The sequence below is a fragment of the Equus przewalskii genome, chromosome 14, assembly GCF_037783145.1.
Source record: "Equus przewalskii isolate Varuska chromosome 14, EquPr2, whole genome shotgun sequence".
Taxonomy (NCBI): Eukaryota; Metazoa; Chordata; class Mammalia; order Perissodactyla; family Equidae; genus Equus; species Equus przewalskii.
This window is the reverse complement of record NC_091844.1, coordinates 67,062,749-67,090,720: the sequence shown is the minus strand read 5'-3', so window position 1 is coordinate 67,090,720 and position 27,972 is coordinate 67,062,749. Positions and strand designations below refer to the sequence as shown.

The window sequence follows — 27,972 nt, the reverse complement described above, 5'->3', positions numbered from 1 at the left end:
ATGAGTCAGCCCAAGTGTCTGTCTAGACTCAGTGCCAGCTTGCCTCCATTGTTCTGTTTCTCTGAGTGGGGGGCATGTGGCTTGTGGAGGGGAGGGAGCCTTCCAGCCCTTCTCCTCAGCCTGGGGTGGGACCCAGAATACAGGGTGTCAGAGAGTGAAGGGAGCTGGAGGTCATCCAGTGTCTGATCCTCCTGTTTCACAAATGACAGTTTGGAAACCCAGGGAGGATGGGGACTTGCTGGAAGTCACACAGTAAAGTTGATGAGAGTCAGGATTGGGACCAACTCCCTTGTCTCCTTGTCTGGAACCCTTGGCCTGGTCACATGCTGATCATTGTTAGTCTGGACTCACTTTATCTGGAGAGGCAGGAACCTGAGGCAGAAGCAGGGGGGTGCCCAGCCTGGGCATTTCACCTCCCTGGGGTCCCCACCAGGACGGCTTTGCCCCACATGCTCCACATCACCTAAACTCTAGCTGTGGCTAGGACACTTCTGGTTTTTAATGGGGCAATGCCAGCCAAGGGATCAGAATTCCAATCCCCTCACCCCCACTGCCCTGCTCACTCTGCCATACAGTGTCTGGTGCCCAGATTCTGGTCTGTAGCCTGGAGATAATGTCTGCTCCTGGGAAAAGCAGTGGACGTTGCTGGGAAAGGAGCTCTATGCCACCAACCATCCCCTCGCCCCCACACTGTCGGGGTTTGTGTCACTCACTCCCACCACATGTACTGAGTGTCTACTGTGCACTCTGCTGGCACTAGGTTCTAGGGATCTAAAGACATGGGCCCTTCCCTCAGGGAGCACGCAGCCTAGTGTGTGTGTGGCTGACTGGGGGGCTGGGCCAAGGTGTACAGTTACAGCTCAGTGTGCTGAGTGGAGCTACGACGGGGACATGCAGGGGCTAGAGAAGCAGAGGAGGGCCCCTTTGGAGAGCTCCCCAAAGGGAAGTGGGACTTGGCCAGGGCGATATGTGTACATAAAGGGGTAAGAAGGGTTATGGGAAAGGCTTCCCAGGTCCGGGGAACAGCATAAGCAAAGGCCAGAAGTGAGGAAGAGCATGGCAGCTGCATCCATCTGTGAGGTCCCTACTCGGAGCCGAGCTGTGTATTTAGAAGGCTATTTGCATAATTTAACCAGGACATCCAGGCAGTTTGCAGTGGAAAGTGTGTTCAGGATATCTAGTCCTTCATGCTGCTGGAAAAAGAAGGAGTTTAATTCATTTTACAAATCAACAAGGACCAAGAGGACCCTCAGTGACATTTTTAATGAGGGAATAGTGTCAGACATAATTGTCTTTCACTGATCAAATTCATCAGCATGGAAAGTTACAGATACTGGTCTTTGAGATCTTCCTGAGCTGATTTCTGGGTAGACAAGGGCTGTCCTGTGTGCATGTGGTGGAGGCTGCTTATTTGGGGCTTTTAAGAGCCCTCATCCCGGCCTGTGATTCTGCACGATCTGTTAGTCTGTTTAATTCATTCATTTCAAGTATTTGTTCAATGCCTTCTGGGGCGGGCTGGGCCTTGTGTCCCATGCTGGGTGTATAGAAACATACAAGCACTTGATGGTCCTTGTCTCCAGAGAACTCACTGAATGGTGGGGGCCACAGACGCGGAGTCCCCAAGCTCACCTAAGAGAGTCAGTGTGATGACAGGGAACACAGTTACACTGACATTGGGTGATCAGAGGAAAGTTTCATGACAGGGGTCTATACAGGTGTGGGCAGGTGAGAAACCACAGGGGTAGCACAGCAGCTGGCTGCTCATGCTGGGCACCTCCATCACCCCTAGGCTTTTTTTTTTTTTGAGGAAGATCAGCCCTGAGCTAACTACTGCCAATCTTCCTCTTTTTGTTGAGGAAAACTGGCCCTGAGCTAACCTCCATGCCCATCTTTCTCTACTTTATATGTGGGACGCCTACCACAGCATGGCTTTTGCCAAGTGGTGCCATGTCCGCATCTGAGATCCGAACTGGCGAACCCCGTGGCGAACCGCGGGCCTCCAAGAAGCCAAACCTGCGAACTTAACCGCTGCGCCACTGGGCCGGCCCCGATGACCCCTAGGCTTGAAGGGAGTAGTTGTAGGGTCTCAGAAATGGAGAGGATTGCCTGTCTGGAGGCATGACCTTCAGGTGTAGAGCCGTCACCTTCAGGTGAGGTGTGCAGCCAGCCCAGCAGGACTGAGTGGAGGAAGCTGGGAGAGTAGAACCATGCCCTCTCTCCTCTATTGGTCAAACCCAAGGGATCTGGAGGCAGGAGGGCCTGTTGACATAGCCCAGAGGGGCGGGCCTCTGTCAGCAGATCTGCACAGAGCGGGGTGGAGGGGACGGACAGAGGACTGGAGAGGCATGGGAGGTATCCTACGCTGGACTCCCACAGGGAGCACCAGCTCTACCTGGGGCCTTGGGGGAGGCCTCGCCGAGGACGTGACGCTTGAGCTCCTTGTTAGTTTCCCGGGGCTGTCGTAACAAAGTACCACACCCTGGGCAGCTTAGAGCAGCGGACATTTATTGTCTCACAGGTCTGGAGGCTGGAAGGGCAGGGCCAGGCTCCGTCTGAAGGTGCTAGGGAGGCATGTTCGAGGCCTCTCTCCAGCTTCTGGTTGTTCCTTGGCTGTGGCAGCGTAACTACAGTCTTCACACGACGTTCTCTGTGGGTGTGTGTGTCCACATCTCCCCTTTTTATAAGGACACCAGTCATAGTGGATTAGGGCCCATCCTCCTACAGTAGGGCTTCCTCTTAACTAATTACATCTGCAATGACCCTGTTTCCAAATAAGGTTGCATTCTGACGTTCTGAGGTACTGGGGGCGGAGACTTCAACCATTGAGTTTTTGGGGGACACAATTCAATCCATAACAAGGTGTGTCTTGAAAGATGGGTAAGGATCCCCTAGGCAGACAAGCATGTGTGGGTGGGTGTGCATGTGTGTGTATGTGTGTGGGGGTAGGTGTGCTGTCTAGGTGGGTCTATTAAGCAGACACCCAGAGGTCTAAGAACCACTTGTTTGGGGTCTGTGCATGCACACGCTGCTCTCAGACGCCTTGGAAGGCCTTGCCATCTGGCCGCTCCTCCCTCACCCCTTCCGCCGTTCTCCCTCCCGCCACCCCTGCCCCACAGGCCCTCAGGCCCTGCGATTCCTCCAGAGCCTCCTGGCCTGCCTGTAGGCCTCTCCAGAGAGCCTGCCTGTGTCCTGGACACCTTCCATCAAGGGTCAGTCCAGGCTTTGTGGGGCTTGAAGCTCAAAAAATTTGGGGTCTTCTTCAAGAAAGAAGACAGAATTAGATATGAAAGTGAATATTTATTTAGAACGATAAAAGAAATCACAATGAATTATTGGGGCCAAGAGCTTCAGTCCCTGTCTTTTGAGATCCCTTCAGATGAGTTACCGGAGAGCTTCCAGATGGCAGCCTGCCCTCCCCGCCCCCACCTGGTGCTCTCTCCTGTGGGGTGACGCCCGGCTCACAAGGGCCCCGGGCTGGGGCTTCAGGAGCTTCAGCAGTTTGCACCCCTGCCGTCACCTGGCCAGCTGCTTACCCTTCAGGCTTCAGGTTGATGCCACACCTCACGGTCCCCAGGCTCCCTCTCGTCATCACATCGTGGCAGTAATGGTGAGCACGTGACCTGGCTCAGTGCCTGCTCTGAAAGTTAGTTTCCTGCCTGGGGTCACAGGGTGGCTGGGGGCAAGTCCAGTCTGGCTTCAGGGCTCTAGTTCTCAAGGGCTGTGCAAAATGCACCCCCCTTGTTACAGGTAACGCAGCAATGCACGGGAGTTGCCTGTTGGGGTTTCTCTCCATCACTCGGCTTCTGAGGGCAGACTGTGGTCTCTCCTGTATTCCCAGGATTTGGCACAGAGTGTGGCACAGGCGGCCCTTGGGAAATGCTTAATGCTCGACGGTCCAGCAGGGTCAGGGTGTGAGCCAGGGGAGTGGGAAGAGGCGCGGCTGAAGGAGGACAGAGCAGGGCCCACGGTGGAGGGGCTTGTCGCTGTGGTGCCAAGTGTGGCCTTTGCCCCAAGGACACTGGGAGCCATGGGGCATGTCCAGCTGGAGAGCGACTGTTGGATCTGTGTTTTAGAAGCTCTGACTCTTAGGCTGTGATGTGATGGTGGCTTGTGTGTGGGGGAGGTGCACACTCGCCCTCTCCCAGGCCAAGCCAAGGGACGTGGAGGCCAGCCTCCCTCACCTACACCCTGTCTGGCATTCCCACTGGTGACTCACTCTCACTTACAGGCTATAGCACTTGGGCAAGTGTTGACATTGCTGGGCCTCAGTTTCCCCATCTGTAAACTTGGATTTCTTCATACCTACCTCATACAAAGCACCAGGAGATGCCTCTTTCCTGGAGCCTCTGTTGGGAAGAGTTCAGGAATTCACTTCAACTTGCCAGCTTGCCACCCGGGGGGCCATGGAGGGGAGCAGCCTCCCTGTGGAGCCCAGCAGGCCTTTGGGCTCTGGCTCAGGGCCAGTGTCCACCATGGGGGATCTTGTCCTTGGCCCCTCTTGGAGTTTGGTTAATGAAGCTGCTCCTCCCAGGGACTCAGAGGAGGCTCCCATGGGCCTGTCCTCAGTGGTGTCTCAGAGAAGAGGAGAGAACCTCAGGAAAGTGCTGGGAAGCCCCGGTGTGGGTTCCGTCAGCAAGCCCTGGGCAGTGATTCCATCGGCCAGGCCTTCTGGATGTGTGAACAGCCTCCCGCCAGATCTCCCTGCTCTGTATTTCACACACCTGCCGATTCCTCTGTAAAGAACATGGGGAGGTCTGCCTGGAAAAGTTCTTAGTGTCTTTGGGCGAGTGGCTCTTTGCAAGGCTGCATAAAATCAGTGAGCCTCTGCCTCCCTCTGTGCCCTTTGGATGATGGGGGTTGGAAGGGGGTGGGGTGAGGAGTGGGAGCAGTTGCCATTTGAGGCAGGGAGATACCAGCTTGGGATTTCTATCCAAGAGCCTGGGCGCAATGAGGAAGCACACATCTGCTGCTAGGGTTCACATTTTCCAAAAGTTGGGGCGGTAGAACCTGGTTGGGGAGGAGGCCACAGGCTTCCTGCTATGTGAGTATTTCTGGGGAAGGGTGCTACCAGTGATGGAGGGCCTTCTATGGGCTAGACACAATCACAAGTCTGTCACCTGCCCTATTCAATCCTGACAGCAACCCTATCAAGTCAGTACTATTTTTGCCCTATTTTATAGACAAGGAAAGTGAGGCTGAGAAAGGTTCAGTCCTGGCTGGGGTCACACAGCTACAAGAAGCAGGATCAGGATTCAAACCCAGCTCTGCCAGCTCTGCCTCTAGAAGCAGCTTGAGAACTGAACCGGAACTGGGCCCAGAGACCAACTGCAGCAAAACTGGGGTTAACTGCCGCGGGCCTCCCTGCCCTGAGCCTGCCACTCCCTCCCTTGCCACAGTCGCCACACAGTGGGCCCAGCGCTCTCTCTCCAGTGGCCCCACAGGACAGGATGGCCACTTGGGAGTGCCCAGCGCCCTGGTGAGCCCCAGGGGAAATGAGGCCAAGGGGAACCGTCTCCTGGCTCCCTCTCTCCCCCATGCAGGGAGCTGTGGGCTCCTTCTGAGCAGTGGTTGCTATGCAGCCTTGTTTATTCCAGGAGAGCCTGGCAGGGAGCAGGAGGTGCCAGCAGCAGGGCCAGCAGCCGCCCCAACACCTGCCCAGACAGGAAGCCCGCAGCCGAGGGCTGCAAGGCTGGGCTGGGGCCAGGGCAGGTCAGACGTGGGGCCACCCTGCCCTTGCCTCCCTGGACCCACAGGCAGCATCATCTGTGGAGAGACCATGGAACCTGGATTCCTCTGGTGACGGGGTTTGGCCTCTGGACAGAGAGGTGAGAGGTGATATGTCCACCAAGCTATCTGAGCGGGGAGGGGGGAGGGCAGGGCACCTGAAGTCCTTGCAGGGGCATCAAGGACCCGATCTGGAGTGAGGACAAAAGGCACGTGAGAGGAAAAGCATCATGCCATGAAATGGAGGCTGTGTGACTGCTGGGAGGTCCCTCCCTCTCTCTGGGCCTTCGTGCATCAGCTCTGGAGGAGGTTGCACGGCTGTTCTCTGAGTGCTATGAGCCAAGCAAGGAGGACTGCTGTGGGCTGTCCCCTCCCGGCCATGGCCTCTGTCAGAGCTCTCTCTTTGGGGGTAAACTCCACGTGGCCCAGGCACCCACCCGCCTGGGGCTCCCTGGGAGTGCAGAGGGCAATGTGCCGGGAGGGTTGGGGTGGCATGCTGGCAGGCTCTCTGCTTAGGGGCACGGTGGCGCCCGGGGAACGCACAGGCCTTGGGGGGCTCAGCTCTGGGTTCGAGTTCTGGCTTCACCTCTTACTGGCTGTGTGGACTTAGTCTCTTTTCCTTCTGAGCCTCAGTTTCCTCATAATGCCTCCCTCGGGGGCTGCTCGTGAGGAGTGGAGGTTGTAAGGAGGGTACCGAGCTGTTAGCCCCTGTGCTAAGCGGAAGCTGCTTTTGTTGATGCTATTACTCTTGTGGAGACGATCGTGTTCCTTTCTAGAGCAGATCTGGGGCTCCTGAAACAGGGTTTGTGAACCACGGCTCCAGGACAAGAGCCCATGCTGGCCAGGACCCTGGAAGGGCTGGTATTTCCTCCAGAGCACTGGGCTTATTTCCAGATTTTGGCTGTTATCAGTAGAGCTGCTGTGAACCTTCTCATGCTTCTTTCTCAGTTTCTCCAGGGTGGATACTAGGAGCAGGATTTGCAGGTCTTTAACTTTATCAGATAAAGCCAGACGCCTTCGAGAGACGGTGCCCAGTTACCTCTCACCCGTCACGGATGTGAGTCCCTGGCGCTCTGCGTCTCATCAGAGATGAGGTGGGATCATCTGGAATCCTAATTTTTGCCCATCTCGGCAGACAGGTGGTAGCATTTCATTCTGACTTTAGTTTGCGTTTCCCTGATTCCCAGGAGCCGGGTGCCCGCCCTGGCCTTTCTTGCTCCTCACTGTCCCTCCTCTTGGGTCCCCTCCCCTGGTCTCCTGTCTCTCGGCCCTCTGTTCCGTTTCCCCTCTGTCCCTACCCTCCTGTTCTCCTTCTTGGGAGATAGGACAGCAGGCCGCATTCCTCAGCTGCGTTGGGCATATAACATCCTTTGAGAAGCACTGCTTTGGGCTCTTGACCCCAAGATCCACCCTGTCTTGGGAGGACATGCTATGCAGGCGCTCACTGCCTCCTTAGCAGGCTCTGTTCTGGCAAGACAGGATCTCTTGCAGCGTTTCCCAGCAAGGTGGCACCTGAGCTGCTCTTCTATGTGTCCTGCCTGTTGCCTCCTGCTCACCCCAAAGACGCCTGCCGTGGGAGGACGGCCAGCTCCACCAGGCGGCACCTCCATTTGGCCACCCAGCCTAGGCTCTGTAGCTTCTTGCCCCAAGACTGACTTTTTTTTTTTGAGGAAGGTTAGCCCTCAGCTAACATCTGCCGCCAATCCTCCTCTTTTTGCTGAGGAAGCCTGGCCCTGAGCTAACATCTGTGCCCGTCGTCCTCCACTTTATTTGTGGGACGCCTACCACAGCATGGCTTGCCAAGCAGTGCTATGTCCGCACCCAGGATCCAAACCGGCGAACCCTGGGCCGCCGAAGCAGAATGTGCAAACTTAACTGCTGCCCCATTGGGCCGGCCCTGCCCCAAGACTTTCAAAAAGAACATTTTCCCTCTCCTTGAACACCTGAACACACACAGTAAAATAGTTATTAAACAAACATTAATAATAATAATAGCCAGTGTTTATTGGGTACTTGCTAGAGGCCAGACACGGTATTAAACGCTTTTCATATTTTCATGAATACTCTCAATAACCTTGTGAGACATATTATTATTTCCATTTTCCAGTTAAAGGAGGCTTGGAGGAGTTTAGTGACGTGCTGTGTGCTCAGAGGAGTTTGGCTGTGGGAAGTCACACGGCTGGCAGGCACTGGGACTTGATCCAAGTCTGTTGACTCCTAAGTGCACGCTCTGTTCCACCACCTCCAAGAGCAGAGAACGTCAGCCCTGAGGCTTACACTTAGGAGCTCTGTGGCCTTGATCTGGTTACTTAACCTCTCTGAGCCTCAATCTTATCTATAAAATGGGGACACTGATATCTGCCTTGTTGCTCTAGTTCAAAGGTTAAACGGCATAATAATTGGCAGCACCTGCCCCGTGCCTGGCACGTGGCAGCCTGGAACTGAGGAATGTTAGTTTCCTTCACTTAGTCTCTTCTCAACAAGGTGGTGTGGAACATGTGCTTTGATTTTGATGTCTTCACTCATTCATGCTACGAACAGTTACTGAGTTATTACAGGCACTGTGTTTGGCACTGGTCTGCATTTCTTTAAATTCCCGTGGTCCTCCTGGCTGACCTGCGCCTCGTACTGTCGGGAGGACAGAACAGTGGGGTCACGGGAGTGTTGACCCCACATGATGCCATGGCGGGGACGTGGCATCTGCGGCCAGTGGCTGTCGCTCCAGAGCTGGTGAAGGGCCCAGGAAAGGAGCAGTTATGGTGGGGGGCCGGCTCGTCTGTGCACTGCCCTCCTGCTGGCCCATGTGCCGGTCACAGCTGGAGCCAGCAGCCTGCGTGGAAGGCCATTGGATGCCCCTCCCAGAGAGTCTGGTGAGGTGGGTTTCAGTCTCTCGGTTTTGAGTGGAGGTGGCTCTTGGAACTCCCAGCTCGAGGAGTGGCTGAGTATCTGGAAGACGAGAGTCGTTGTGGACATCAGCCCTGCCCCAGGCTAATGAAGACCAGGCATCTGGCTGGGGTGGGGGTGGGAAAAGGTATAGAATTGTTTGTTTTTTCTGGGGTCAAAATATGCCATGTTGCAGAACTTCACTGATCTGAAAGATCCCTGAGTCCAGCTCTCATGCTCGGCAGTCTTACCTCCTACTTCACGGACAGTCCTCCCAATATGGCCATCCTCGCCTTCCTGCCGCTCCCCCTGGGCTGCCCTGGGCTGCCCTCCTCAGTGCCCGAGGACTGGTGCCGTCCTCCGGCCTGGGCGAGTGCCTCCTGTCCTGCACCCTTCTCTCTGCCCAGTGAGCTCTGGGATGCTGCTCTGTTCTTTCCCCTTCCTCCCTCCACGTCTCCAGCCTGTCCCTTCCCCTGGCTCTGTCCCTCCTGCTATGAATATGCTCCAGTAATGTCTATCCTTAAAAAGACACAGAGAACAAGCAAGCAAGGAAACAGCACAAGCTTCGTCCCTGCTCGCTCCTCCCCAGCTACCACCCAGGCTCCCTCCTCCTTTTCTCATCCAACATTTCCAAAGAGTGGTCTGTGCTGGCTGTCAGCACTCTTGACCTTCCAGCACTCCTTTCTGTGACCTCCAGTTCCCCACATGCTCCCTAACCTTCTGGATATTCCCCAATGGTCACATGGCTTTCCCCAGGCCTTACTGAGTTGACACTTCTGCTCACTCTCCTCTCTCGGCTTTCCTGGCACCCTCTCCCAGCCTCCCTGACTGTCCTTGCTCTGGGCACTTGGCCAGGTCTTCTCACTGTCGAGTCTACTCTCGGGGCTTCAATCGCTGTCTGATTACCGGGGGTTTCCAGGTCTGGAGCTCTAGCCCAGCCCTCCGTCCCTGGAGCCTCAGACCAGCTGCTTTCTGGGTGCCTTCCCCTGGCAGTCCTGGAAGAGCCACAAACCAGCCTGTGCCAACCAGGACTCAGCATCTCTCCCAGGCTGGCACCTCCTCCCGTGTTCACCATCTGGGCAGCCAACGGCACCTGGTCCCCCAGCCCCCACGCCAGAACCTTGCACTCAGGCGAGACTCCCTCCAGCCCCCAATCTATTCAGTCTCATGGTCTGTTGATTTGCCTCCTAAATAGTTCTCAGATCTCCCCCTGTGCCCATTCGAACCACCTCTGCCGCAAGTCAGACTCTTATCCTCTCTCTCCGGGATTATTTCCACAGCCTCCCACCCTGTCCACCCAAACCTGTCCTCCGCCTGCAGCTGCTGCGAGCTTTGTTCAGGGCAACGATACTAATGCCACTGGGTATCGATTACTTGCTGGGGGCTAGACCCAGGACTAAGCGATTTTTGCATTTGATTGAATATACTGTTGAAGCGGGATAGGCAACATCTCCATTTTTGCAGTTAAAGAAACTAGGGTTCAGAGAAGTTTGGTAACATGCCTGTGGTCACACAGCTCATAGGTGCTGGAATTTAGTCTCCTTTCCCGTTGTGTCCTAGTTCCTAGAGTGTGGTTGAATGAGTGAGTGGATCTCAGACTTTCAGTGATAAACTGAACCCAGGAGGTCAGAGTCCCATAGGTCACCTGAGAATGTCTAGAGCTTGCCCTGGAGGTCTAGGGGACGGCTGCCTCCCGTGGGGGGAGGGGGAGGGGTGTGTATGATGAGGGGGGTGGGGTGGGGTGTGGGGGCGTCACTCCTTGCCCTCAGGGAGACAGCCTGGGGCACAGGAAGGGGTGTTCTGCCCAGTCTAAACTCTGTCAATAGCTAGCGGCAAATCTTGACTCATTCGCATATTTTCTCTGTGCCTAGTCCAGAGCCTGGGCTAGTGGTCTCTTGGTTTCAGTCCTAAAATTTGGTCAAAGGCTTCCTTCCCTAGGAAGTCCTTCCCAGGTCTCACTCAAGGGGTCTGCGTGAAAACACAAGTCAGATGACATCATTCCTCTCCTCACCACCCTCTGGAGTTCCCTCTGACTGCAGAAGAGGCCCATGGCCCATCTCCCCATCCCGCCCTCACCCGCCTTCCCAGACTCGGGCCCTCCCTCCAGACCCCAAACTCACAGGTCCGTTTGTTCCCCCAGGCCTCCGCTCAGACCGTTTCCTCAGCCTGCTTGCCCTTCCCATTTCCCTACCCATCTAGATCCCGCTTCCTTCCCGGTCCAGCAAGGACGCTGCTCTTCCGTGGAGCGTCTCCAGAGTCCAGGTCAGCCAGCACTGCTGGTCTCCCTGAGTGCCCATCTCAGCCTAGGACGGACTGCATTCTGCCGGGTACTGCGGGGAGCATTCACGTGGCAGCGTGGGTCCTGGGCAAGAACCGCAGGAGGTTGAGGGCCTGCGTGGTGTGCGCCTCTCACTCTACAGACACGTCTCTCTCCTCCTCGTGAGGGACGCCTCTGTCACTTGGGTCTCTCTTGTAGGAAAGGAGGACTGGCCCATGGTAACTCTGAAGATAGTGTGGGTGTGCTTATGTGTGCATGTGTGTGCATGAGGGTGGGGAGGAAGAGTACAGACCTCACCTTATTGACCATCTACCAGCAGTAGTACTAAACTGGTTTTGCACATGACTTTATTTAATCCTAACAATACCCTTTATTAGGACATTTCTTCAAATGAAGAAATCGAAACTCAGAGGAATTACATAACTTTCCCAAGTTAATACCAGGGGACAAGGGCGGGGATCTAACCCAGCTGTCTGACCCCAGAGCCAGAGTTCTAGGTGTCCCTAGGGGGGCGTTCAGGAGCATCCCCGGGCAGGAGTGTGGGAGGGGAGGGCTGCCCAGATCGGAGGCCTCTCTTCAGAGTGTATTTCAGTGGGGGACACAGTTTTGGGTTCAGTAACTAGGTTTGTTAACTCCCCTGTCTTTCCCCTCCTCCCTTTCTTGATTGTTCCCACTGAACATGCCTGAGGGGCTGAGATCTCTGACTCACTAGGACACGTCTCTCAGAAGCCTCTAAGGGGAGAATGGGTTGTGTCATGGCCATGTGGAGGAAGCTTCTGTAGCCGCAGCCCTGGGGGGGAGGGGAGGCTGCGCCCCAGGATCGGGGCGCATCCCCGCCCTGGTCTCCCTGCTCTGATCCCTCCTCCCACCGCAGAGCCTTTCCCTGCTCTCCTGTCTGAGGGCTGTTCTCTCGGGATTGGTCTCTGCCCAGCTCCCTCGGGACCAGGGTGGACATGAAGCGGGGCACTAGCTCCCTGCGGGCCGTGCGAGGCACATGGAGGTTGGGATTTTGTCCTTGGGGCTGACCTTCTTTATGGGGCAGTCCTAGCTTTTGTTTCCTTCCCACTTGAAACCTGAGTCCCTTCTGTGACCTTCCTTCATTCCTTGGTGCTGGTAACCATGGAACCTCGGTAGCCACAGCTTTAGTGGAAGGAGTGGACAACGGTCAGTTACCTTGGGCCACCCCATTCCTGAGCTGGGAAACTGAGGCTGAGAGGGGAGCAGCTAGCCATCTCGGGCAATCCAGAGCATCAGGGAGTGAGAATGGAACCCTGGTCCCCAGAACCCACTGGCTGTTAGCCCTTTAGTTCAGGGCTGTTCCAATAGGGGACAGTCACTCCTTGGTGTCCAGAAGAATGCTGGGTACGAACAGGGGCTCAGTGAATTGTGCCTTGGGGGTCAGAGGCTAAGTGCTGTCCATGCTAAACCCCAAAGCTTTGTCCACATTCGGGCTGGAATTTCTGATTCTGGTTTTTGTAGTTTGGACATGGATCTTTAAGTTCCCACCATGTCCTGGGCCTAAATGACTTTCCTGGGGAGATTCCACCCATGGTGCTCATGAAAGACTTGAGACATGGTTGTTTGTCCCTATGCAGCTATAGCCACCTCCCCTTGGACAGGAGCCTAGGAGATCCTACCTGTGGACCCTGAGGGCCTGCGGGTCAAAGGTGTAGACACAGGCAGGGGAGGCCTAAAAGGGGCTCTGTCTGCTGGGCTGCCTTGGCAGGCTGTGGAGTGGATCTGGGCTTCCTCTCTGTACTGCTGGTTGTCCTCAGGGCCCGGAGTAATGGGGGCTGTCTTGGCCAGGGCCGTTTGGCCTGCTGAGGAGTCAGTGGTGGGTGGGGCAGGGGATGGTCGGGTTCAGAAGGCCCTTTTCAGTGGAGCTGGCAGCTGAACCCTATGCTATCTGTACTCAGGCAGCTCCCAATCTTTTCTTTAGCCTCCTAGAGAGTGACCACTTTGGGGAAACTGGGGCAGCAATCACCACTTTGACAGCCTCAGGTGAGAAATAAGACTGCACTCTTATTGTGAAGTGAGTCTGAGCTATAGCCCAATGGTCCTCAATGCTGTTGGAACATCAAAATCACTCAGCAGTTAAGGAAAAAACCAGACACATCCTGTGGCCTGCTCCCTAGAAGACTAACTCAGCGGAGGCCTAAGGTGGGCCCTTGGAATCTGTAATTTTAATCAGTTCCCAGGTGATTCTGAGCTGCAGCCGAGATTGAAACAAGGGCTGTAGCTAAATATTGCTTTTCTACGTATAACTAGCATAGAAAGTCTGCGCTCTGGTTAGATATGGGTAGCAGGGGTCTGTGGGGCCCGCAGCCCTCACTGTCCCCAAGGCCTGGGCTCCAGCTTGTTTGCTTTAATTCAGCTGTGGAAGGTCTGTCCCCTCCTGGAACATTCCTTTGCAGGAAACAGCTGCCTTGCCAATCTCTTGTCTCTCTCCCAGCTCAGTGGGGGAGGGATGGGATGCTGGATCCTGTGGAGTCAATCTTCCGCCACCTTGCTCAGGAGGAGTGCTCTGTCTCGTGGACATTCCTGGCTGCTTGTCACTAGCATGTGGCCAAATGCTTATCCTACCAGCCGGCAGACAGGGAGCTGCCTTCTCCCCTGGTTGTGAGGAAAGTTCTCCTCAGACAGAGAACCGAGGGGCTCAAGGTCATAAGCTGGGACAAGGGCTGGCTGGGGCCGGGGCAGCTGGGCTGGGCTGGCATCTCTGTTTGGCCAGGAGGGTTGCCAGGAGCTGCTCTGCCTGCTGGGGCCTGGGTGGGGACGGTGGCGGGCTGGCTTCCAGATGGAAGGCGGGCTTCCTCAGTTCCCGAGTTGGGATTTGTCGCTCAGCAAAAGGAAGTTGGCACTGCATCCTGCCGTGTCCCCAGGTGATATCTCAAGGGAGCTGCTCTCGAGCAGAGATTGGGAGATGTGGCCTTTACCCCCAATTTTATCACTAATTAACATCACCCGTCCACCTCCCTGCCTGTCAGGGTGAAAATGGGTCCCTGTTATCTCAGCAAGGAATTTATAAAATCGTGTGAAGCCACAGAGTCTGTGGTGAGACCCTTGTCACATGGAAAGAGAATGAAGTTAGGTCAAGGGCAAGAGCTGATGACTGACCCCCGAGGTTCACGGGAGGCAGGGAAGGGGCATGGTGAGGTCAAGTGGTCAGCCACAGGACAATGAAATGCTGAGAGGCTCAGAGGATTGGCCTGGTCAGTGAGGTGAGAAACAGGACCAAGAATGTCATGCAGATGGAGGCAGGCGTGTCCTGAAGGAAAACTAGAGAGCTGGTTTCTGGGAGATGTCGCCAGATACTGGAGTGATGAGTGGGGACATAAAGCTCAACGTCCATCCTGAGCCTCCAGGACAGCTGGTAGAGTGCTGGGTTTTTGAAGAGCATAGAAACTGATGGAGAAACATGTCAGATTCCCCGTGATGAATTCCACCATCCCCGAGACCCTAAGGTGCCCACATCAAAACCGCATGGAAGCCAGGTTCGGGATTTCCTGGACACTCTTCATAATGAGCACCACCCAGTCACGCAGCCTTGGCGCCTGGAAACTCTGAGTGTTGAGAGAGTCTAAATGTCAGAGAAGTGTCCTTCGGTCCAGGGACAGATTTTTCATCACGAGAATGCTTCAGCTCCTGATGGGCTTTCTGTGGAGAGTTTAGAAAGCATTTGTTATCTGTGGGTACTGACTTCTCTCTGCCCCTCCACCACAGGTCCCTGCGTGTTGACAGGTTGGGGCCCTCTGGACCTCTGGACGGCTCAAAATAGCTGCTGCCTCTGGACAACCTCCCAGGCCCCTTCTCCATCCAGGGCATGGGCACCCGTGATGCTGTCCCCCCAGGTAAAGGGCACCGAGCGAGACCATGGGGGCGGGGGTCTCCTCGGGTTCTCCGCAGGGCTGTGATCTGCCTGGGAGATGGAGCCAGGTGGCTGTGCCTTCCCATCCCAGCCCAGTGGATGCTGGCCCTCCCTGCGCAGCTGGCTGTCCGGGGGCTCCCTGGCCCAAGGACAGATTTGGAGTGTCCTAGGGACTCGGCCTGAGCTTTGCCTCCACTCTCTGAGCTGGTGCCTGGCTGAGGGGCTGACCGGTTCTGGGGTGGGAGTCTGTGCGTGGGCAGAGGCTGTGGGGCCGGGGCCTGGGGTGGGGCTGTGTCCCCGTCTCCTCAGCTGACGAGGCAGGAGAGTGTGAACTGTGTGGCCAGCTCAGTGTCCAGAGGCGGGGTTCCAGGCCTGGGAGCCGACTGTGTGAGCCTCAGTTTCCTCTGGAGAGTGAGCGGTCGATGGGTCCTGCCCCAGACAGAGCGAGTGCTTGTGAGGTGGAGGGCTGCTTCTCCCCGGAGAGGCTGGAGCAGAGGCCAGGCGAGCATGGGGGAGGAATGTAGAGAACCTGGGATGCTGTTCAGGAAAGAGGTCATTATGCTCAGGGCAGAGCACCCTGGGGCTTTGATGTATTGAGGTGAAGACAACGGCATGATTTAGGGCTGCATCAGAGCCTGCCTGACATTAGATTCTTGTAGGGCAGCGGGAGGTGCTGAAGGCTTAAGAAAAATCTAGAAATCTAGAAATAGAATGCAGGTATGAGTGTATGAGCCCCTGGTCCTGTACAACTCCTTTTTTTTACCAAACTGGGAACCGAGACTCAGAGAGGTTAACTTATTTCCTCAAGGTCACACAGGTGACAGAAACAGGACGAGAATCCAGACTCCTAGTCTAGGGACCTTCCACCCCGGGGGTGGGTGTGCTGGGTTTCCACCTTGGTAGTGGCTTCTCCAGGTGGTGCGTTAGGGCTCCATGGATGGTCCTGAGGTTCAGCTCACAAACATCTAATTGCCTACTAAGAGCAGGTACTACAAAGATGAATAGGATGGTGTCTCTGCCCCAGGATGCACAGGGCCAGACCTGGAGAGGCCAGGACGGGAGAGGAGAAAACAGAGGTGTGCCTGGGGCACCGTGGGAGCGCAGGGCAAGACTTCTCAAAGGCAAGGCTCCCCTTATCCTGACTCTCCCCTCGGGAAGCCTTGCCGGTCCGCCCCTGGCTAGGGCTCATGGCCCCACACCGTTCCTGCTCGCTGTCTCCCCCCCAGACTTCAGGTCCCATTGAGGACGGAGTCAGCCTTGCCCATGACTGTGCCACCCGGGACTGTGAGGGGCAGAGTCCCTGACAGGGCAGCACTTCATATACATCTGCGGTAGGGATCAATGGTGCCGTTTGCTGAGCTGGAGAGCTTAGGAGAGAAGGGGAAGGGTCGGTGCAGGACAGCCGATGAGGTGCTCGAGGGCTCCCAGCAGAGGGGAGCTGAGCAGCTGGTGGGACACTGTCCTGCCCCTGGGGGCCGAAGCCACAGGTTGGGGGTTACCGTGTGAAGGTGGAAATTAAGGTCCTGGCAGTGAGAGGGTGGCCCAGGGAGAGCAGCTAGTGTGAGACGTGCAGGGGACAGAGGCGGGGGGCAGGGGTGGTGGAGGAGCGGAGCCCCAGACTGAGGCATTGTGGTGCTGGGTGTAGAGCAGAGCCGGAGGGAGAAGGACCACAGAGTGTGAGCAGGGAGGGGGCAGCCAGGCCGAGAGGGGACCCTGGTGCCCTGGCAGGTGGGCTTGGGGTGGCAGGCCCACATCTGAGGGCCAGGCTCTAGTGTGGGGGATGGGCCTCAGATGACTCTAAGATGCTGCTCTCCTCGTGGTTCCGTCCCCAGCCAAGGTTCTGGCTCCGGTGGCTGTGTACTGTGGGAGTGTCCCTCGGACCAGTGCTGGGCCCCGCACTCTCCTGGGTGGAAGCAGTGATTCTGGCCCGCAGACCTACAGAGAAGGTGAGATGGGAGGGCCTGGCCTGGTCACTTGATCACACCAACTGGCCTTTGAGTGCTCTGGGCAGTCTCTCTGGGGATTTTGGGTAGAGAATGGGGGATCCCACTTGGCAGCTACCCAATCAGGGCCAGTGGCCTCAGATCAGAGCTTGGGCCTCTTCCTGGAGGGATGAGACGGGTGTGTTTAGATGCCTGGCTGTGTCCTCAGGCTACCAGCATGTGTTATTTTTCTTGTAGTCCCTGCTGAAAATGGCCTTTGGTTTCAGGTGTGTCTTTTCAATTCTGTCTCAGGGGATGGAGGTGTTGTGAGGGTGACCCTCAGAACAGGGAAGCATGTACCTGGCTCGCCTAGAACCCGAGGGGAAGCCCCATGAGCCCTGGGAAGACAGGGTCTGCAGCCCCACACTTCGGGGTCTGGGGGACGTCCAGCATCCAGGGTGGTGGTGGGGAAGTGGGCACCTCTGGAGCCACCGCTGCTGGAGTGGTGATTTTCAGGACACCCCCTCAGCTTCTCCTCCACTTTCTGCTCCGCGACTTCCTGCTTTAGCTTCCAGCTGCAGACGGTCTTCTCTGCATAGCTGCAGTTCCAGTGTTCTGGATGGGGAGTCTGATTGTTCTGGTTACTCGCCCTCTCTCAGGCCAGTCCCCTTACAGGTCTGTGGCTGGCACTGAGTCCGGCTTTCCCTGGGTCTGGTGCCAGGCCCGGTCCAGTGTCTGTGGCCTGGGCATCAGGGTCTCGTGGGTTACATCAAGGCGCTCCAAGAAGTGCTGCCTACGTGTGTGGCAGAGATTCTGAAAGCTGGTCTGTTTGTGTGCTTTCCCCGGCGCCTCCAGGGTCCAGGCTCCTTCAAGGCCCAGTGCAAACACCACGACTTCTTGAAGGTTTTCCAGATCCTCATCCTCCTCCTCGACGTGCACAAAGCATTTTGTTGATATTTCTCTTATGGCACATCTCACATTTTACCTTGTAATGAGCCCATCTAGGGACACAGCTTATTTCTCTAAGAGACTGAAAGTCCTTTAGTGATAAAGACTGTACCTCACACGTCTCTGCCTCTCCAACTGCCTGGACAGTGCTTGGTGCACACTCGATGCTCATCGAATGTTTGTTGAGTGAGTAGTTGGATAAACTGGTGTCTGCATGGGAGCATGCTTTGCTGTGAACAACCTGAACTTCTCTTTTCAATTTGTGTTTGGTGTATGTCAGGGGCCCCATAAAATTGAATGAATTGGTTGGGTCCTGGAGATTGGTGGATGGTGGTCCTGGGTAGAAGGCCTTCCCTGAGTGTTTATGGCCTCTCATCTGTGCTTCTGATAGGGCTGCGTGTTGATTCCCCTTTTCATCCTCTGAGTGCCTCATGACACAGGTCTTGTTCAGGTTGCAGGCCTCATAGATACTGTTGAATGAATGAATGAGACAAGGAGTGATGGAAACATTGAATGACTGGGACTCACCAGGTGAGCGGCCGACTGTTGCAAGGAAGCGACACCAAAGAGTTTGCTGTGCCTGGTGCCACCCTGGGTGCTGTGTGTTAACCCACTCTTGCCTCTGTCTCCCTCAGCTTCCCTCCAGCCAACGCCAAGCATCCTGCCAGAGAAGCCATCGCAGCTCTTGAGTGGGCATGGGGACCCTGGCAGCCTCAAGCTGGATGCTCGCCGGAAGGGCTGGCAGGCCAGAAATGGCCACCCCGGGAACCTCGGGGCCCTGTCTCTGGGGCCCCACCCCCTGGTGCCCCTCCTCTCGCTGGAGTCGGAGGCCAACAGTGTGGCCCGGGACACCACCCAGATCAAGGACAAGCTCAAGAAAAGGAGGCTCTCCGAGGGCTTGGCAGCATCTGCCCGAGGTGAGCCTCGGCCCTGCCTACCCGCCACTCATCCGTTCCAAGGTCAGGGACCCCAGGCCTAATCACTCCTAATCTAGGACTGATTTTGTTTCCCTTTCTACCCGACCTGCCTTTGGATTTTAAATAGGGGACTTTGACTGGCATTTTCCGTCAAATTTTACCGAAGTGGGAAAGGACTCTCAGGACCATCTGCTTGTGCAGTCTAGTGGTGGGGTGGGGGTGGGGCCGGGCGGATCTGTCCTCCTCCCTCACCATCCCAGCCTTGCCCAGGACGTAGGGGCCTATTGCCAGCATCTGAATTAGCCCCCAATTCCTGTGTTCCTGGGACTGACTTATTCCCCATCCCCATCCCATACAGCCTCTCTGGATCCTGGGGGAGGCGCCAAAGGAGTTGCCCTGAGGAGTACCATGCCCCGGGCCACCTCTCAGAGGTTGCTGAGGGTGCCCAGGCCTATGCCTCCCATCCAGAGCATCCCCACCACCCCCGAGGCCAGCGGAGCCAAGGAGAAGAGCCTGGATCCACTTGGGAGCAGTCAGGGTCCTCAGGAGCTGAGACCCGGTGCCCAGGAGGTAAGGTGACTCCACTCGTCTGAGTCTTGTCTCCTTCTTCTTCTGTCTTTCTGTCTATCCTTCCCTAGCCCCTGTTCTTGAGCCCTTAGCTTCCCTAGAGGTATCTCAGGGGCTGTCCTCGTGGATGGGGCCGCACTGGGAAGGGCTTGGGGCCCTCCTCTCATCTTCCCCCACAGCATCCCAAACCTTTGGAGCTGGCCTGGAAGTTCTGGGTGGCTGCCCCACAGGTGCTGAGCTCCTGCTCAAGCAGAGGCTGTGTGACCATCTGTCCTTCATTTGGTGGTCACTAGGCCTTCTCTGGTCGAAATGTTTCAGAATTCCTCATGCTTCTGACCCTCCCCATTTTAGGCGAGGTCATGTGGTGGCGAGGAAAGAATGCTGGGCTAGGATGCAGAAAATTAGAACTCTGGTTTCCAGTCTGCCCCCTCACTGGTTGTGTGACATTGGGCAAGACACTCCTCTCTCTAGGCCCCAGTTTGCATATCTATGAAAAGAGGAGATTGGATCAAATGTTTTTGGAGATCCTTTCCAGTTTTGACATTCTAGGATTTTGGAACTGAGAAGAACATAAAAACCAAATAATAATAACAACCAAAGGGATTGGAGTAGGGGTGAGGGGACCCCCAGTCTTCTCGCCTGGAGTGGAAAGGAAACAATGAGTTTTCCAGGGCTCCCAGGGTTGTGTGGCTAGGAAGACAAACCAGAGGACACTTCTCAGCACCGTCACCCAGGTGGCTCCTGATAGAAAGGGCTGCCCTGTGTGAGGTGCCCGGGAGGTGAGCATCCAGAGTAGGATGTTTCTGTGGACCAGAACCCTCCCTGACCTTGGCTCTCAGGTGCAGATCTCCCGGCAATACCTGCACTGCCATGACGAGAAGATGCACAAGTCACTGGGGGGCATTGTGATCCCACCCATCCCAAAGGCTGGCGTGCCCACTGGGACGTCCTCCTGTGCTGCTGGCTCCCTTCCGAGACTCTTGCCTCCAGGCCAGGCCAGTCTCACGGGCCTGAAGGCCCCCCAAACACAGTAAGTAGTCCTAAATCAAAACTACCGTTCAGTCCTCTCTCCTTCTATCCCCCCAAGATCCTCTTGGGCTCCCCAAGGTTGAACCTCCACCCAGGGCAGAGCTCCGAGGGACTGGGCATGTGAAGGGCAGTGTCCCCTAGCCGTGGGCCACAGACCTGGGGAGGCCGCAGCCTTGTTGCCCTCCTCTGATCCTTGACTCCGGCCAGCTGGGGGTATGGGCTTAATAAACAATGTCTCAGCCTCCATTTTCTACCAGTTTCCTGATATATGTGGTTGCTGCAGTGATAAATAAAATACTAATTATTTTAAAGCTCTATTGAATTCATGGTAGCTCTTTGTTATATATTTTCTTAATGGATACTAAAAATACAAGCATCATCATGAGGCTTTGGGGTGGGAGAAAGGGTAGCCCACAAAACTTTTGGACTTAAAAAGGGGTCTTCATATCCAAAAAAGATTGGGAACCAGTCAGGTAGAGGTCTCAGTGTTGTTTTGAATCTGGGTTTATGGCTTGTAAGTGGGACAGACAGTGCTTTCAAGATGGCCAAGAACAAGATGGCCTTGTGTCAGTCCAGACTAATATCGGAGCAAGTGTGTGCACGGGTGCGTGTGTGTGAGAGAAAGTGTCGTGGGGAAAGAGAGAGAATGAGCTCACGGTCTATGGGCCTGGCTCACCCAGCGTGGGTCACCAGTCAAGTTCCTGCTGTGACTTCCTTCTCTCATTTCGTTGAGGCCTGATGTACTGAATTCTATTTCTCTCAAGCTGCTTCTCTCTCTCTGTCTCCCGTGCTGCCTTCCCTTCTGTCCATACCCATGTCTGCATCTTCCACCAACCCTGCTGACGTGTGGGAACCCATCCGCGGATCTGCTCCTGGATCTGAGCTCTCTGCTTGACTCTTGCCATCAGCCTCCTCAGAGAGTCGCCTGCTCCATCGATCACTCCTTCCTCACCATCGGACACTTCCTCCTCCTTTCCTGCTTGACATGTGCCTCTTCCTCCCCTCTGAGAGGTGTTCTTGATGGCTATAATGACTCTCTGGCCCCAGAACAGTGGCCTTTCCTCCCATCTCATTGCTGTTGACTTCTTTGTGTCGTTTGAGCTGTTGATTCCCTTGAACTCTTCTCCTTCCTCGGCTTCCTGACTTTACGCCTTCTTCTCCACCTTCCAGGCAGTCTCCTGCGCACCTCTTTCATCTGTCTCTCAAATGTGGCTGTTGCTGAAACTGGTTCCAGGGCCCTTTGCTCCCATCTCCTTGTTCTCCCCTGGAATCTTATCTGTACACGTGGCTTCCACCCACCATGTGTGGATGGGTGACTTGTGCATCCCCTGCTCTGCCCTGAGGTCTCCCCAGAGTCAAGCTCCATGCTTCCATCCTCCTGTTGGGCATCCCTAGCATCCTCACGGCTGATGCAGATCCAGCATCAGAGGGAGGAAGTGAGGATGTGCCACCATCACAGCAACGCTGCAGAGCACCTCATGTTCCCCTAAACTGCCTCCCTGCCTTGACCTCCTGATTTCCATCATGGTGCGGGCATTCTCTTTGATCTTCTAATTTTGGCATCATCTTTGACTCTTGCTCCTATTGCCTCCTGTTCCTAACAGATTGCCATACCCCATCAGATTTTTCTTAAACAACAAGAAAAACAACAAAAGCTACCATCCCTTTCTCTTCCCTGCCCTTCCTCTCAGCTTGCACGTACCGGCCCCCTCTTGCCCTCCCCCGATAGCTGCTAGCCTGTCTCCTTGCAGCCCTTGGCTCTGCATTCTAGTCTTTCATTTTCACATCCTCCTTCCCACCCTGCCCCCACCCCCACGGCCTCTTCCATGCACTTCATCTTTATTGACTTCCTGGTGGAAGCAGCTTAAAGACAAGTCTCCTCAGTCTGACATTCAGGGTGTCCCAGCCCACCACTCCACACTCTTCCTCCTGTGCTGACCTGCAAGAGCCTCCCCAACTCCAGACTGTGTGTGGGTGTGCCGACCCTGGACGTCACCTCCCTTCCCCGATCCCTGCAGCCCCAACAAGAGCCTTTCACCTTTGCCTGTTCACCGCCCCCGCCCCCAGTCAGCTCCACGTCTAGCCTACCCTAGCTCTAAGGTCTTCCGTATCCTCCTTGGGGTGGCAAGGAGGGGAACTGCCTTCTCTGCACTGTCCACATGGCACCCAGCCCGTGGACTCCATGACCACCCCTTTCATTGATTTGTTCAACTTTTATTTAAACCTTGTTCTATTCTTTAACTTGGAGAACTACAGGGCAAGGGCCATATCTCGATATCTCTGTGGCTCCCATGCTGTCAAGCTTGGGACCTGGTATGGGTTACTCACACAATCCATATCCACCCACTTGCCATTTGTTGTGACATAGATTTCTCTCCATTGACTCTGGGAGACTTGCTAGCAAATGAGTGGGAAGAAGCCTCTACTGCCACTTCTTTCATTTGGCCATCCATCTCCCCATCCATTTACTCACTTAAAAGCTATTAAGCACCTACTATGTGCCACGTGCTGTAGAAACAAAGCCAGACAAGACACAGTGTCTGTGTTCTAGGTGCTCATGAGAGAGATCTACGAGTAAACCATTGACTTGAGGTCCAGTGAGCTCAGTGCTAAGTTGGAAGGCAGCTGTCATTCTGGGGAGCCCAGTGGAAAATGATCTCAATCTGGCTGGGAAGACTTCTTGAAGGAGGTGAGGGCTGAGCTGAGTTTTGAAGGCTGAGGGAGAGTTTGTGAGACGGAGAAGAGGGAGAGAGGTGGAGGGGGAGTAACTGAGGCATTTAGGGAGTTGCGAGGAGTTTTCACGGCTGCGCCCGTGTTTGTGGAGGCAGACGGGTGAGATAAGCAGGGCTGAAGGGGCCTGTGTGCTGGGCCGAGGAGTGTGAGCTTATCCTGAAGAAATGAGAGGCCCCTGAAGGCTATTTGTTGTGGAGTAACATCAGATCTGATTTAGAAAGGCCACTTTGGCAACCACACAGTGACATGGGGGGTGCACCCTGGGTGGGGGGCTGCTGCAGGAATCAGGGGAGAGGCCATGGTGCCCAGCCAGGCAAAGGCCCAAGTCTGCGGTGGAGCATGCAGAGGACTGGACAGGAGAAGGAAGAATGGCTGGGCTTAGTGACCGCCTGGATGTGGGATGAAGGCGGGGGTGCTGAGGACCATGGAGGAGTTCCTGCCTTCAGCAGCTGGACAGATGGTGGTGTCCTTCATGGAGGAGGGGAACTGGGAGGAGGAGCAGGGGTTGGGGGCAGTGGTGAGGCCACACTTGGATGGGTTCTGCTAGCGCCGCCCAGGGATACAGGTAGATGCTCTGATGTCCAGCCTGGAGCAGGGAGAGGGCTCTTGCTGGAGATGGAGCTTCGCTGTTCCCACGCCTCTCCCTGGGGAAGGACCTCAGGCTGTGGTGGGGTTTCCGTGGGTCAAGCAGAGGGAGGAGGGACTGGGACGCTGTGTGGAGAAGGGCAGAGGCTCTGGTGGGTGTGGATGGCCGCAGCCTCGGTCCTTTCTGCTGAGGGGTCTCTAGAGAAGGGAAGCTGAGAGCCTTCCCAAGGTCCACAGCTTCAAGGAGGCAGAGCCAGGGGCCACATCCTTGCTCAGAGGGGGAGGAAAGGCAGTCCTCAGCTTGAGGCCAAAGGGGCGAAGGTGCAGGCCAGGAGCAGGATGTACCCAGGCCTGGGAGAAGGAAGTGGCTCCAGAGTTTTCAGTGCCCTGCGCCCACCTCAGGCAGTGAGGGTTAACTACAGGGACGACTCAGCTCCGCTTCCTGCCCCCCAACCCTGTTAGAGCAGTTGGGCAGTGGTAGGTCCCAATGGCAAAGACCTGGTGGGTGGGGTCCCTAGGCTGGGTGCCCAAGGGTATTTACCTGCTAATTCCCGTTCATACAAGCCCTCCATGTGGGTCGAGATCCGAGAGGCTTTGCCTGTTCCAGGGTCCAGGCCCAGCCTGAAGCTCTTCTCCTCTTGTGGACCTAGGATCCCCCTGAGCCCTCAGTCTCCTCAGACAGGAGTCCCCTGGACTGGGCAGGCACTGAAGTGGGCCCTCCTGCTGCCTGGCCTCCAGCCACCGCGGCCTGGGTCATTTTGCTGAGTGAATCCTCTGAGGCTAGAGCACAGGACGTTGTGTCCCAGTCCTTTTGTTGTGGCTTGTTACCCTGTCAGGCCCCCAGCAGTTCTGATGTCTGTGCATTTCCACTGAGAAGGGAAAATCCACATTGGATAATGCATAACTGGTATTTATGGGCCTGTAAGCCCCATGAGGCAGCAATTGTTGTATATCTTATTGGTGCTCTATTCCTGGTGTCTAGAACCATGCTTGGCACAGAGGAGGTATTCAACAAATATCTGTTGAATGAGTAAATGGTGCTGCCTATTTAAAAAGTTAAAACCAGTGCGGGACATGCCCTGTCTTCCCTTCCTGTGGGGAGTTTGGGATTGAGTTTCTAGAATACAAGAGTGGGGATTTCCTACCAGCAGCAAAGAGGGTCAATCCCTCTAGACCCAGGGGGCAGGGGGATGGGGATGACTATCATGAGGAGGAGGAATTTAGGGGTCTCTGAGCTCTCACAGGGCTGGGCAGTTTGGAGGACTTGAGCTCAGTCTGCTCTGAGCTGGGAGATTTACCCCATCAGCTGTAGCTGCTCTCCTGAGGGCACAGCAGGGGCCTGGGCTTCCTTTAAGACTGAGCGGTTTCCAGGGCCAGCCCGGTGGTGCAGCGGTTAAGTGCGCACGTTCCACTTCAGCGGCCCGGGGTGGCCCGGTTCGGATCCCGGGTGCAGACATGGCACCGCTTGGCGCACGATGCTGTGGTACGTGTCCCACATATAGAGTAGAGGAAGATAGGCACAGATGTTAGCTCAGGGTCAGCCTTCCTCAGTGAAAAGAGGAGGATTTGCAGCAGTTAGCTCAGGGCTAATCTTCTTAAAAAAGACTGAGCAGTTTCCATGTGGAGGCTGCTTCCTGGGGAATCAGTGGGCTGTACAGCCAGAAAATGGGGCTCAGAGCTGTGTGTGGACACCCAGCCTGGCTGGGTCTGGCCTGCTGCTCAGCCTGCCCTTGAGTTTGCGGAAGGAGCTGCATCCACTGCAGCTTTGAACTCCTGGCCAAGAGCCTCTTACAGGGCCACCCACAGCCCCATCTGCTGTGTCCCCCATTTTGCCATTTTGGCCATCACCCCCTCCTTGAGCCACCTGTGCCGGTTCCTCACAGCAGGAGCTCTTGCTTGCCATCACTCATGGTGCCTTTTTTTCTCCCATTCTTTTAAGATTGGTTCAGGAGAGTGGGCCTCGGGAGAAGACCCCTCAGTCTCTGGGTATGTACTCTCCATGCGCATCCCTGCTTGCTTTTCGACTCCCTGGTTCCTGGGCTGGGTCATGGGATCAGAATTGGGGCCAGAGGATATCTGAGAGCTCTTGTACCCGAACACCTCATTTCATGAACAGGGAGGCTGAAGTTGCCCGGTGCCATGCAGCGGGGCGGCCCCTGCTCTGTGCCTGGCGTGTCGCCATGCACCAGCACCTGTAGCTGCACGACGTCCCAGCTGAGAGAGAAGGCGCTGGCCCCGTTTGACAGAAGAAGGGGTGCACTGAGGCTCAGTGAGCCGGCCCCTCTTCCTGGTCTCACAATGGGGAAGGCAGGCCTGTCACATTTGCACAGGTCCGCACGGCTCCAAAGCCGGCACTTTTGACACATCATGCGGCTGCCCCTGCGCTGTTTCAGCAAGTAGAGGAGAGTGTTCCTCACCAGACCGAGTAAGAAATTAAACCACATCCCACAAACCCTTTAGTCAGCTGGTCCTGGAAGGTTTTGGTGTCAGGGGAATAGCGCCAACCAGGCTGGAAGCGAGGTCGGGCGGGCCGGCAGGAGGACGAGGTGCACAGAGGCTTTAGGAGAGGGAGGAGGGGGCTCTCCAGCCTGATGCCCTAACTCTGGGGAGAGATGGAAGCTGAGCCCTGGGCAGGTTGGGTGAGGGGACCTGGGCAGAGTACCCTGAGCCTGGCCGCAGGCCGTGGGGGTTGGAGGCAGCTGCTGTGCTGACCGGCAGGAGGCGGGGACTCCCAGTCCAGCTTCCTGGCAGGTCACTTGGTAATCCGCTCAGCAGGTGGGGCAGGTGGTGGAAAGGAGGCTGTTGCCCAAGAGGCCCCAGGCTCAGGCTGTGCAGCTGGGCCCGAGAGGCAGGCCGGGCACAGAAACCTCGCAGGCGGCTGCTTCTCCTGTCGCTCCCTGGAGCATCCCTGGCCCCTGGAGTGTCCCTTTAGAGCTAACCCTGAGAATGCTGGCTTGGGGGTTTGGGCCAGGAGATCCCACTCCAAAACTACTCCCTCGTCTGCCTCACCAGCTTGCAGCTTGAGAACCAGGTCCCCAGGGGCTTGGGGGCAGGGGCCAGGTTGCCCAGACAAGGCTTTCCAAGGTGTCTCCTAGAGGTGTGGGTGAGGAGGGGGATACAAAATATGAAGTCCTTAAAGGGCTCTTAAGCCTCCAGCTGTCAGCTAGGGCTAATGTTGCCCAATGCATGTAACCCTCCTAGCATATGCTAGGGTCTCATGTGGTATTGTCTGAAGCTTCCGCAAATCTGGTGGCATTTCTGCAGTCCTTGCCCTGGTCAGCTGGCACCTGGACACCTGTGCCCTCTGCCCTGCCTCTTACTTCTGGGCACATGGAGCCTTCATCCCTCCTTCTTGGCCCTCAATCCGTCTCCCACGTCTTTGAGCACCTCCTGCACCCAGCAGAGGGATCCTTGGCAGAAGGCATGGGTCCAGCAGGGGTCGGCAGTGACCTGGGAGCCCTGCTCCTGTCTCAGCCTCAGGCAGGTGGCCCCCATCCCACTGGGCCTCAGATCTGCAGTTTCACCCAAGGACAGTGAGCTGCAGACTTTGTGAGCAGGAGAACCAGGTTAACACTTCTTTCATTAAAAGAGCTAATGAACCTGCCCCGACCCTGCCTCCAAGATAGGAAATGTCCTTTTAACATCATTTGATTGGGAAAATACAGAATGACAAAGAGATACTGTGGATTTGATGTCATTTGGAAGTGAATGTGTGTTTTATCAATCACAAGGGAATCTGAAGGTTGCTGGCTCTCAGCTTTCCCTGTGAAATGACAGGATGGGACTAGCATAGTGAGTTCTCTGGCCCCTTCATGCTGTGTCACAGTCTCAGATGGGTCCGTGCTGGTATAAAATGGCCACTGGGCTCATTTTATTTTTTCTCTTCCTGAGGTACACGCCTCCCAGGTAGTAGAGACTTCTATTCTCAGGAGCTATCTTATACCTCTTAGATAACTGATCTGCCCCTGTTTCCTGCCCAGCCTCATTCCTCCCTCTCCTTAGACTAAGGTGTGCAGTTGGATGGATGGATGGATGGATAGATGGATGGATGGATGAATGAATGAAAGGAGGAGGTTGTTGGCCCTTGGGCAGCTCTTCTATGCCTGCCAATGCTGCTCTGTAGAGTAAATTTAACTTGTGTCTTCCTCCATCAAGGAAGCATTGGGCAGAAGAATTGAGGGTGGAGGGCTTAGGCAGTAAAGTGTTACACTGACCAGAGCTCAGCGGCAGCCCGAAGGGGCAGCTGCTGCTGCAGGGTGCTGGGTGTCCTCAGCTCCATTCTTATTCTTGACTCCCCAGAGCCAAAGCCTTTGGCCTTGCCCATCAGGGGCAGGTCTACAGCCCCTGAGAAGCCTGCCCTGCCTTCATCTCAGTCTGCTCCTACGCTGACAGCCTTCTCCTTCAGCCATGCCAAAGAAGCCCACCCCTTGCTAAAAGAAGAGGACCAGAAGGAAAGCAGCACCAAGGTATCTGGAAAGCAAGGGGAGGAGGAAGTCAGAGTCTGAGTGGACCACTGGC

General features: G+C 55.7%; 1 protein-coding gene across 7 annotated transcripts in view; it reads left to right on the top strand.

Annotated features, from left to right (window-relative positions):
- TOGARAM2 (TOG array regulator of axonemal microtubules 2) overlaps window positions 1-27,972 on the top strand; it is a 63,703-nt gene that overhangs the window by 4,079 nt on the left and 31,652 nt on the right. For 4 of the 7 annotated variants that reach the window (XR_011526147.1, XR_011526146.1, XM_008517370.2 and 1 more), the window contains exons 1-8: window positions 5,393-5,825; window positions 14,609-14,736; window positions 16,586-16,699; window positions 18,259-18,540; window positions 18,899-19,110; window positions 19,947-20,137; window positions 25,394-25,440; window positions 27,754-27,920. Coding sequence is in view for 5 of the 7 variants with exons in the window: in XM_008517370.2 (XP_008515592.2) it covers window positions 14,709-14,736; window positions 16,586-16,699; window positions 18,259-18,540; window positions 18,899-19,110; window positions 19,947-20,137; window positions 25,394-25,440; window positions 27,754-27,920 (1,041 nt within the window). In the remaining 2 variants the exon portion in view is untranslated. Of the gene's footprint in view, window positions 1-5,392; window positions 5,826-14,608; window positions 14,737-16,585; window positions 16,700-17,530; window positions 17,810-18,074; window positions 18,155-18,258; window positions 18,541-18,898; window positions 19,111-19,946; window positions 20,138-25,393; window positions 25,441-27,753; window positions 27,921-27,972 lie in introns of those variants that run through there. The other 3 variants (XM_070572953.1, XM_070572952.1, XM_070572954.1) reach the window with 2 other exon arrangements.